The sequence below is a fragment of the Centroberyx affinis genome, unplaced genomic scaffold (assembly GCF_046629955.1).
Source record: "Centroberyx affinis isolate AG114_WGS23_722 - 3 ecotype Tasmania unplaced genomic scaffold, CSIRO-AGI_Caff_v1 ptg000485l_1, whole genome shotgun sequence".
In the NCBI taxonomy this organism is placed as follows: domain Eukaryota; kingdom Metazoa; phylum Chordata; class Actinopteri; order Beryciformes; family Berycidae; genus Centroberyx; species Centroberyx affinis.
In genome coordinates this window covers 68,216-80,000 of record NW_027279141.1, presented here as the reverse complement: position 1 = coordinate 80,000, position 11,785 = coordinate 68,216, and the positions used below count along the sequence as shown (strand labels likewise).

The 11,785-nt window shown below is 47.0% G+C and overlaps 1 protein-coding gene across 1 annotated transcript in view; it reads left to right on the top strand.

The window, feature by feature from the left end:
• Positions 1–8,544, top strand: part of frmpd1b (FERM and PDZ domain containing 1b) — a 13,266-nt gene extending 4,722 nt beyond the window's left edge. The window contains exons 6-15 of the mRNA XM_071517373.1: positions 1–77; positions 687–812; positions 1,094–1,213; positions 2,093–2,226; positions 2,664–2,790; positions 3,170–3,262; positions 3,672–3,854; positions 4,209–4,410; positions 4,637–5,626; positions 5,903–8,544. The exon at positions 1–77 is cut by the window's left edge and continues 19 nt beyond it. Coding sequence (XP_071373474.1) covers positions 1–77; positions 687–812; positions 1,094–1,213; positions 2,093–2,226; positions 2,664–2,790; positions 3,170–3,262; positions 3,672–3,854; positions 4,209–4,410; positions 4,637–5,626; positions 5,903–8,544 — 4,694 coding nt within the window. The remainder of the gene's footprint in view (positions 78–686; positions 813–1,093; positions 1,214–2,092; positions 2,227–2,663; positions 2,791–3,169; positions 3,263–3,671; positions 3,855–4,208; positions 4,411–4,636; positions 5,627–5,902) is intronic.
• The last annotated feature ends 3,241 nt before the right edge of the window (positions 8,545–11,785 follow it).

The following is an 11,785-nucleotide window of genomic DNA, read 5'->3' as shown; positions in this document are numbered from 1 at the left end:
TGCCCAATGTTCTGAAAGTCTATCTAGAGAACGGACAGACGAAGGCCTTCAAGTTTGACAACACCACCACTGTCAAGGTAGGTATTACATATGAAGTAGGCATTGAATCTATTGTAGATTTTAAGGCAATTATAACCAAGAGTATTGGGATCAGGCACCACATTGATCCGGCCAATTCTCATTCTTGATAAAGGCGATATTTCCCATCTCAATTGCGTTATAACTTTGCCCATGTATCACAGTCTTAACACAGGACACATCACATTTTTTTTTAACCAAAGTTGGTGTCCTGTACATTTGCAGTGTAACTTTTCAATACCAGTGTGCTTTGTGAAAGCCAGTGAGAGCAATTTTGACACAAGGTTCAACCCAATCTTCTAAATTGTGTCAACACAGCTCAATATGTTCAGATCAATGTTTTGAAAAAGCCACAATTGGACTCAGAATCAGAAGAGCATGACTGAAAATCACATGCCATAGTCGTTCTCAAACGCTTTCTCAGAGCACATTGATATTGAAAAGTTGTCTGGCAGGGCAGATCTGGTGCGTGTATCTCAGCTTGTAAGCCAAGCCAAAGGAGAGAGCCAACTCAGAGGGGAATCATATTTGACATTCTGCCATCAGCGGGCCGGGATGAAATGTGTTTGTGCAAGAGAGTCCGAACTGTTGGTTTTTCATCATTCCAGGACATTGTTCTGACTCTGAAGGATAAGCTGTCCATCCGGGCCATCGAGTACTTTGCCCTGGTGCTGGAGCAACAGTACAGCATCACCAAGCTGCTGCTGCTGCACGAAGACGAGCTCATACAGAAGGTGAAGAAACCACGGACACACACACACACACACACACAAACTTATTCACACACTATTGGTCATATTAGATCACAAACATCCTCACACCACCATTAAAATTGTGCCTCGAGGTACATGCTGCTTCTAAAAAGTACAAATGTCAAACACACCCACTGGTCCTTAATGTAGTAATATGAAGCTTATTTTTAGGTAGATTTAGGACACACCTAAGATGCAATGTTGTCTCATTTATTCTGAGAGCATGCAGACGTCCTCATGCCCATGTCTTGTGTCTCCACCAGGTGGTGCAGAAGAAGGACTCGCATGACTACCGCTGTCTGTTCAGGGTGTGTTTCATCCCCAGAGACCCTGTGGACCTGCTGCAGGACGACCCCTCTTCCTTCGAGTACCTCTTCCTACAGGTCAGAGAGGCTCTTTCCCTTATCCACAGTACTACTCGCTATCTTTCTCCACTTCAGAGGCATTCATTTCTTCACTCTCTCACCTCTCCCTGGCCATTTTTGCAACACATAACACAGTTGAGTGTCTCACAGTGAACTTAGTAATTTCACACTTAGAACGTAGCTTACTCCTGAAAAGCGAGTCTGCATGTTCATATGGTAAAAAATACTTGGTGTTCTCACATGCCATGTGTAGCTGTATATCTATACTCAAAATGAACAGCATCATTCATAAGCTGTCTACTTAGGCATCAAACATTGAATACATTGAATCCAATGTTGAAAACCTGTGTAAATATCGGGGCCTAATAACTTCAAAACATTTCAAAACAGTCCTAATCTGTTGTAATATAAATTCTTACTGTGCCATAACATCATGTTGTGAAAATGTTGTGGTCATTTGGGTTAACGTTGAACTTGACTGCATGTCAGACCTATCAAATGCTTGCTGGCATGCAGTTCAAGCTAGCTTCAGGCTGTATTTCAATGGATGACAAGCGCTAAAGCCACAGGTTGTATTTGCATATTACTACTCTACACAGCAATGCAGTGGGAGAGCCATTTCTGTCATTTTGATTTATTGTTCTACAAAGAGTCTTTGCCTCCTGCTGTGTTTGTTTGTGCTGTACAAATGGCGTGGGCACCGAGGCTATCCAAGTGTTGGTTTATGTATAATGATGCGCAACAGTTGTGTATCATGCAGTGTGTGTGTGCGTGTGCATAATGTGTATGTGTGTGTAGTGTATGTGTGTATTTATACATTATATGACGCTGAGTTTATATGCATGTGTGTCCATGTGCTTTATGCCTGTATGCATTACACTGTAATTGTGTTTCCAGAGTGTGGGGGACGTGCTGCAGGAGCGTTTTGCAGTGGAGATGAAGTGTAACACTGCACTGCGCCTGGCTGCCCTGCACATGCATGAGAGACTAGATAGCTGTGGACAGACCAGGGCGTCTATCAAGAGCATAACGTGAGTCGTATGTGTGTGTGATCAGTCTACGGTCTTGTTAGGGCACTGTGACTCTTGCACTCCTCTTTCTATGTCTCATGTAATTGTGGTGATCCAGGAATTTGAGCTTGCTCTACTCTCTTTGTAATTTGCCCTGGATAAGGGCGTCAGCTAAATGCCTAAAATATAAATGTAATGGAGAATGTATTGTGTGTGTGCACAAGGGTGTGTGTTTGTCCTATTTATTTTTTTGTGTGGATCATAGTGTGTGCATCTAGCGGTGTGTGACATGATTTGCCCTGTTTGTGTAAACTCCCTTTGTCTCTCACTCTCTCTTTCTCTTTCATATCACACAGACACTCACACCGGCACACCTACATAAACACACACACAGATCCGATTCTTAAGTCCTGCACTAATATATCAGTGTGTTTTCCCCTCCTTTCTGTTTGTGACAGGAAGGAGTTTGGCCTGGACAGCTTCATCTCTCCCACGCTGCTGAGCAACATGAGGGAGAAGGACCTGAGGAAAGCCATCAGCTACCACCTCAAAAAGATCCAGGCCCTGCTGGAGCCACGCCAGAAGGTAGATAGAGACGAGTGGAAGGAGAGGAAGGAGAGGTGTAAAGAGATTGCAGGAAGAATAATGATGGTTTAGTCGTTGCTTTAGGGGTCTCTTTAGCTGACACCACAGTGACTGCTAACCTCCCTGGGGCTCAGAGTGCTAGTGATATGACAGCAAGTTGGGAGAGAGATAGATGGGGAGGTGGATGGTGGAAAAATGGAAGGTAAGGTCTTGGGCTTGGATAATGTTTCTGGGAATATGAACAGAGAGAGAAAGGAGAGAAAAAGGACATTGTTTTGGTTAATATGATGGCTTTCTGGTTTACCGTTACATTCACTCTTTCTTTCATCCTATCTGCCTGTCCTTCTTTCTCGTTGCTTTCTCTCCTGCGGTGTTTCAGGTAATATCTGCTACTCAGGCGCGGCTGGCCTACCTCACTCAGCTGGGAGAGGTCATCTCCTACGGGGGCCGGTCCTACACAGCGACTATGATGGTAAGTTACCTCTACATCATCCTCAGCACAGCAGGCTCAACAGATCCAATTGAGCGTGATTCTCGTCTCAAGTCAATTGCTATAATTATACCCCCTGTCAAAATAAATTTACACATCTCCTTTTGAATCTCTGACAGCCTCACACCTCTGTGTCTGTGCTGCTCCTTCATGTTGTGTTTCCTCACCTTTCTAACCCTCTCTTCTTTTGTCTCCAACCTCTTACTCTTTCTTCAATTTCCTATCCTTGTTACCTGTCTTCTTCTTTTCTATCCTTCTCTTCTAACCCTCACTTCCACACTCCTTTTGCACATCTTCCCCTTTCCTCCCATACCTTTCCCTGACAACCTCCTTCCCTATTTTCCCACTCTGCCCTCCTTTATCTCTCATCTCCTTCCTCCTCCACCCTCAGCTCCAGGACAGGGAGGCGTTGGTCAGCCTGCTGGTGGGGGCTAGGTATGGGATGAGTCAGGTCATCAACCACAAACTCAACATGATCTCCACGCTGGTGGAGTTCAGCAGCATCAGCCGAGTGGAGCTGCTCTCCGAGTCCGACAAAGTCAGCCTGCTGCGCATCTCACTGCACGACATGAAGGTATGGAAGATACTGGATAGATATGCATGGACATGGAGACAGTAGGCTCAGATTGTCATCAATATTGTAGGCACTCATACACTGACACAGATGCCAAAATGGATATTCACTCACCGAACCATATTCGCACCAATGGTCATGCTACAGTGTATATATAGGTCAAGCATTTCTCCTCCAATGCACAAATAGTATGCAGCTTCAGGGATTGTATAGTAGCTGTATAAAACAAATTCAGTGCACTCAAGGTTAATTGTCTCTCCCTCTTTCTCCCACTCCATCCCCTCTTCCCCTCTACCCTCTGGCTTTAATCACACCAATTTACCTTATCTTCTGCAATGCCATTCCCCTCCGCAGCCATTTGCCTTACTGATGGACTCTCTGGCAGCCAAAGACCTAGCGTGTCTGCTGGGAGGCTACTGCAAGCTCCTTGTGGACCCCAATGTCAATGTCTTCCGTCTGGGGCGCCCCAAAGTCAGGGTGCACCGGATACCTGCTGAAGAAGGTGTGTGTGGGAGGTTCGCCGTAATAGAGGGCGTGTGCTATGAGTCCCTATCAAGTGAGCAAAAACTGTTTGACTTAAAATATTCACTTTATGGCTTTGGCCATTTGATAGACCTTTTATCACCTCACGTGTTGATGCACGTCATCAGCCAGTATGGGTACAGTTAGAAAAGCCGTTCATATTACAAATTCCACCTATTTTGCTCAGAATAACTAACTGACAAATTGTTATGCTCTGTATGTCTGTTTCTGGTATTTGTGTGTTTATATGGTGTTATTAGGTTATGTGTCGCGCTGCTGTAGTGACTCAGATGACTCATCAGATGAGGACTACCCAATGGATTCTCACAGTGGCAAACGCCATGACCCAGCGAGCCAGGACTGGGAGGAAAGGAGGAGAGAGGAGGGGGAGAAGAGGAGAGAGGAAGAAAGGAAGGAGAGGGAAGAGAACGAAGGGAAACAGGAAGTGAAGATAATAGTGACAACAGAAGGTAAGGAGAACGAGGGAGGAGAGGAGGGAGGAGCGACAGGAGTTGGTCTGTGTAAAAGCGGTGGAGTGGATGAGGAAATGAGCCTGGAGACCAGCTGGTACCACACTGACCCACGGGTCACCAGCAGCTTCTCCAGCTTGTCCAGCGGCTCCTTGAGTGCCGCCCTGGAGGAGAGCAGCGCCGCAGGTAAAGCCCCCTCTCGTCTGGAGGCGCTCCGTGGACCACGCCCGGCTGAGGGACTCTCGACCCTGGACGTCCACCACCCGTACCTCCTGGAGCCACAACGCCACAGAGAGGCCCTCGCCCACCAAGGCCAGGCTGCTACCGGCCCCCTGCGACCCACCAACCTCAATTACCGCAGCAACGACAACTCCTGCCTTTGTTTCGCTGAGCTCTCCCGGGCTGACTTCCTCCCCAGCCCGCCCGAGGCCACTAGTGATGATGACGATGAAGATGAGGAAGAGGAGGGGGAGGAGGAACTCAGACGCATTTCTAAGATCCCGAGTTCGAGAGATCTGAGGCTGATCGACAGCACACCCTTCCAGAGATCACCCAAAAACAGAAAGAAAAAGATCCCTCCCAAAGTCCCAATGAGGACGAGTTCAATCCCTAAAGCAGCGCAGGCTGAGCAGCGCCTTTCCAAGGAGGAGGACGGTCTGTTCCTGACACCTTCACCCAACCCCAAACCGGTTCTGGCGGTCAAAGAGAGCGCCTCAGAGTCTGAGGATGAGTTCTTCGATGCACAGGAGAGATTTACTCCCCCAGTTCCCGATCTCTCAGGTCTGTTTACGGCGTGATTATTGCTGACTTTTATTTTTTGCAGATGAATAAGATAATTTGTTCTTGTCATGTTTTTGTTTTTCCATGACCATAAATAAAGAGACTAGTTCTTTATTTATGGTGGTATTCTTTGGTTGTTTGTACGAGATGTCATGGAAAGCATGTGACAACACTGAGATGTTGATGTGATGAAAAAGTGTGAGAAATATTTGTGTCATTCCTTTGATCCCTCTTTCTTTCTCCCCTTTGATTTGTGTTTGTCTCTTTCACTCACAGAGACAGAGCTGGCTGACAGGCGGAACGCCAATCGGTTGAGTGGCACCTGGAATGGCCTTCCAACTGTGCCAGAGAAAGAGCCGTCCTCACCCGGGACCAATAAACCTGCATCCTCTGAAAGCAAGAAGCAAGTGGAGACTCATAAAGTTCTCACAAAGCCCCTAACCAACCAACAGCCCAGCCCACCATGGCCATCTCAGAAAAGTGAAGTTAAGGTCAAACCACCATTGGCACCTAAGCCCCAGCTGCCCCCCAAACCTCAGATCATTCCCCCCAGGTCCCCCCAGCACGGGCGTTCCTATGTCCACTGCAATGGGGACGCCTCTGGGCGCCTCTCCTCTGAGCTCCTGGAAATGGAGCCTGACACCATGGAGTTTAAGTCTGTCACTTCCGGGGCAGGGGGACTGCCTCTATCCTCACCCCTGATCACAGCGGTGCGGCGCAGCCAGCAACCGCTACCCATCCCAACACCCCAGACCGAGGAGAAAAGCAAGAAGCAAGAAAACAGCCCAAAACAGGGTATCCGGCCAACACAGGAGAATGGAGGGCATGTTGTTTCCAAAGACAAAGTTTACATTCCTGCTGAAAAGGAAACTCCTAAAGTTGAGGAAACCAACGGGGTTGCCCTGCCCAAGGAAGAGATGCTGGGGCAGGTGAATGGGGGAGAGGTTGGAGCCACAAAAAGGCCACCAAACCTGCCCCATATTCCTCGTTCTAATTCAGGTACAAAGCTGGCCCTTCCCCCTCCAGTATCCCCCAAACCCACTTCTCCCACCAATCTCCACCCCTTATCACTTCCTTCTAGTTCTCCTGTCTCCCCTACTGATCCAGTCAAAGTTTTTAAGGATGCCGTCAGCCCGCCAAATGGCATCCACCCTTGGAGCAGCCGCAATGGCAGCATCCAGTCAGGGCCCAGGAGGGTCTCTCTGAGCCACGAGAGCCTGTCACCCAAAAACACAGATGCCCCTCTCAGCCTCACCACCTCCCTCACCTCAACCTCCTCCAAAGGGGTCGGGGGTCTGGAAAGCAGGGAGCCAGGGAGATCTGGGTCAGGATCAGACCTGCGGACCAGCTCCTCCAGCCTGGGAGGCAGGCTGCCAGCCTCGGCCCTGAGGGGGAGGATCCAGGCCCTCCCCTGGTACATGACCCGTTCCCAGGAGATTTTAGGCACTCTGGACTATCCATCCACCAGCTCCATCAACGGGGACACATCTGGCTTTGGCTCCGGTTTGTCTGTAGCCAGTGGAGTATCGGACCTAAACAAGACCCCTGTCAAGGACACAGAGACTGTGGCCTCGAAAGCAGGAGGGAAAGGGAAGATTCTAGAGGATGGAGCCGAGGTCGTCATAGCAACCATCAAAGAGGCAGAGGAAGTGACTTCACAGATGAACAAGGCCAACGGGACAAACGGGTCACACCCTAATCTGAATTTCAAAGAGAATGGCGCACATAGTGGCAGCGTTTCGTCGGAGCAGCCTCAATCGCGGCCCCACTCAGCAGTGGGGTTGGGAGGTGTGTCCAGCATGCCCATCGGAGGTGACTCTCCATCCTCCTCCCTGGCAGAGACCACCCCTCCACAGCAGCACCGCGAGGCCTGCGGCTGCCGAACCGTCTATGCCAACTGCTTCAGTGGCGACACCGAAGACGGTGTCGGCTTCGACGAGGAGCTCACCGTTTACGAGTTCTCCCGGCGCACGCGCCCCAAACCCGCCCGACCCACACCTATCCCTTCTCCTACATCACCCTCTCCCACCCCCACCCCCAACCCCAACCCCAACATCCTGTCACTGCTTCGAGACAACCCTCGGCCCCTCTCCACCCTCTCCACTGCCTCCTCTGAACTCAGCCCACTCGTTTCACGTCCCATCTCCCCTACACCTTCAGTCGGTGGTCCTCTTCGTTCCCTTACTAACAAGCGCTACGGAGGGCTGAAGGGAGGATTTGCCTCCCTGCGTCAAGATATAGATCAACTGTTACTGGTCTTAGAGAGCGGAACAGCTGAGCAACCACAACCGACAACGTGTCAAGACTCAAACCAGGATGGTACAGCCATACAGGCAGGGTCTGAACTCTTAAATCAAAAGGGAAGCGAAGGCAGCACCGTCCCAGGCCGAAATTGTACAGGGATGATCCCTGCCCCCATGACAGAGGCTGAAAGGAGTCTTCTCCAGGCAGAGGCTCGACGATTGGCGTCTGGGTGCCAGCGGGCCACGCGTGTAGGATGGGCTCCTGATGAAGCCCTGCGTTCTTTATCCAACAGCTTCAGCGCCCTGGTGCAGCTGTCCGCGGCCTGCCTGCAGACATACCCCTGCCCTGGCTGTGACATCTGCCGCAGCATGAGCCTAGTCCACAGAGATGACGAGGAGGACAACCAGGGGCCCATGGACAAGCTAAAGGAGATAGTGGGTCTGTACCGGGAGTTTGTTGGGGCTGTGGAGACAGCAGGAACTGGTGTTGGGGCTGGGGGTAAAGGTGCGGGCCTCAGTGGGTCTGGGCAGGGCCAGGGGGAAGGTGAGGGGGTGAGGCTGCTGGCCAAACGTTGCACTGTGCTCATCTCCTCCGTCTTTGCGCTCACACAGCTCTTCCGGACACGCTCACCAGACACATCGGACACGCCCAGCCACGTACCTCTCAACTTTTGACCTCTGACCTTTTACCCCCTTTTAACAGCCCACTGACTCGGGATAAGCCAAGAGGAAACATAGCACAGAGGGATCTGGTGTGTGACCCCTATGTTCTTGTACAGTAAGTGCCATGCACACCACAGCACACTGACATAGACACACATAACACACACCCACACAAAAGATACACACACCAAACGAACCTCTAAATGAAGAAAGGAACTTCCATTGCTTGGCCTCTTCTTGGACGCATATGGACTATGCATTTGTACATATGAATTTTATAACTATCTTATAACTCTCTTATTTTATGATACGATATGTGTATGTATGTAAGGATGAATTATCCATGTATGTATTTATGTATTTATTTTTACAATGTTTGCACCATGGTCTGTGATGTACAGGTCTCTGGTGGAAAAACCTATGGACGTCACTGGAATCTTTATTTTTCCTTCCCTTTGAGACAGTATTATGTTATCCTTTGCTGCTTTAAAGATTCCTCACCTCTACTTAAAGGTGTAATCTGTAAATTGTCATTTTTCAAGTTTAGTACTACATTTTACTGAAAACATGCAGAAAATATAATCACACTGCTGTATCACAATTGCAACAGAATGAACTGCTTCGGTTTATACGTAGCACCTTTTTAACTAAAACATTTTTCAAGATTACAGTCACATATAAATGGAATGGGATACAAAACTATACCATGACAAAACAGGGAGTGCACTTTTGACTGTTACAGATTGCACCTTTTTAAGAGACACTAACCTTGTGTAAAGTGTTTATTTCTGTTCCACCCCTGGCTCCTGACTGACTCTGAGTGGATGCTTCGTAAAAAAAAATCCTCCAGTAACCCAAACGTATGCAGTACTATACAATTAATCAACTATTCATCCAAAGGACACAATATATATTTTTTCCGGGGTGGGTTGTGTGGGTGGGGCCCAGAGCGCAAAACAGAGAGGATCTTATTTATGTAGTTTGTAAAAAAATAAAATGAAATAAAAAGAAAAAAAAAAGTTTTTGACAAGGCACAAGGCTGACTGTTAAACTTTCTCCAGATGTAGCAAAGATCCAAAGTCTTAAAACACTGAGCCACTACTGTTATTCCCCACTATGGTTTCCTCTTAGGGCACACCAACTTACTAAATAACATGACTGACAGATTGATCGACTGCTGTATGCTGGAGTCAGAACTGTAGATATACATTTATATCTCTGTCTATGTTAATGTCCTATTCTATCTCTACCTTAGTTTATGGCTATGCAAACATAAACACATCACCCCCACATACCATTCTCTTGTTTTGTCGTGCTAACATTAAAAACAACAATACTATGTTTGATAGTCTGGTTATATTGAGTGCTTTCTTTGTTTGGAATGTTGGCCTTGTCTTGGTTCCGGAATACCTACTGCATTGTGGATTGCAACATTCTGCAAGGTTGCATGGCATTAACATGTCAATGTAAAGACTCCTGTCTATATTGATGTCTGTGAAATTGGATTACATTGCTCGATCAGTTTGCTGATGTACAGTGTCCACCAATCAGCTTGTCCGTATCACATGACACCAACTCATTTGATTAGCCATCCGACATGGAGGATTTGCTGTAGACACCTATGACAGTAGAAGGTAATTTTGCCAAATCAGTCAGCAGTTGCTTATACAAATATGATAATGAGATTATTTGAGATAAAGACTACTTAAGTGTTTGGAGACAGCTTGTGAGGTGCTAGATAGGTTTTTTTAATCTTCCAAATGATGACTGAGGGAAAATGTTCAAGGTGGTTACCCTTATGAATAGGAAAGCAGGTCTCTTGTGTGAGTGTTCAGAGCTTCCAGATGCCACGGACGTGATGTCCAGGCCATCGTAGCATCATAACATCAAGACATAGGTCTCAGGAGCATCTCTAGTTGTTCATGAAGCAGGCCTAAACAGCAAAAGGAGCCTGTGTCATACAAAAGTTCTCTGTCTCTGTAGGGATGGTAGAAGTGTAGCAACAGCATTTCATATTCAAGAGGATATTGTGTTTTTACATGAGCGGTCACTTTTCCATACCCCACGTACAATGACATTGATACACCAAGAAATGTATTGTTTGGAAATAAATTACGCATTGACCTTATGATGTTGGATGTCTGGGTGTTTGACTTTATCTTCAGAACAATTATTCACCTTGATTTGCATCTTGAATTGTGTCACCTGAGTTTCACAGACTAACAACCATTTCTTATTAGCTCCTAGGATAGTGAGCCTATTCATTTGACCTGTAGACACTGACTTGAGAGCTGCTGGTCTGGCCTGACATTGAACCCAGGGGTAAATATTTGAGCAACAGCACAGAGAATGGGCCATTCGAAGAAGATTCTCAACAGTCTAAATAGCCTCTGTGTGTACCACCTCTGCACTACTGACCATACTGTCAGTAAGGACTGCTACTGGTTTGTTTCCCCTTCAGTTATCCACAGAGTCATGACATCAGGATTTTGTGTAGGACGTTCCCTTCACATAATTGTGAATTGGGCTTCCTTCCTCTACCCTTTTTAAATTATTCACAGCAAACCAATTGAGTTAAAAGCAAGGTTTCCAGTCCTGTTGTCGATACATTCTTGAATAATGGACTTGTAAAAATAAAATAAAGATGGCATATAGAATGGTAGTCAGAAAGACACGTTTGGCATGGTGAAAAGAAACATATTTGAACTGAGCTGAGAGGCTTTGCAACTAGAGCAGCTCAACCCTCCCAATCCAAAGTCCCCATGTCAGATTGCCCTTAATCTGATCATTATTTGCACAGACTGACTTCTTGACACAGTAATCTAGAAAGTCCCACTCACCCCTGCCATACACATATGAAGCATGGCCTGACAGTGCAGTCCCGACAGCCATTTCTCTGATAATAGTAGAAATTGAAGAGAGATAGAGAGAGAACAACACACTGTACTTTAGTGTGTTTGCTCCATCGTTCATTATGATCCCAGTGTTACTCTCTGTATAGTCAGACTACAATACATCACTGTAATGGCGATGCCTTCTGTGTGATTCATTACAGCGGGGATTACAGTGCATATTTGTGCAAGGGCAGGCGAAGTAAGACATGTAAGGCATGACTAATAGAGAGGGGAACTGGCACAGAGGTCAGAAGGCACACACAGAATCAATTCACTTTTATGAAACATATGGCTGTCGTTATAAATAACATTACCAAAACATCAACTGCTATCAATATTTTATTGTTGAATTAGGCCTA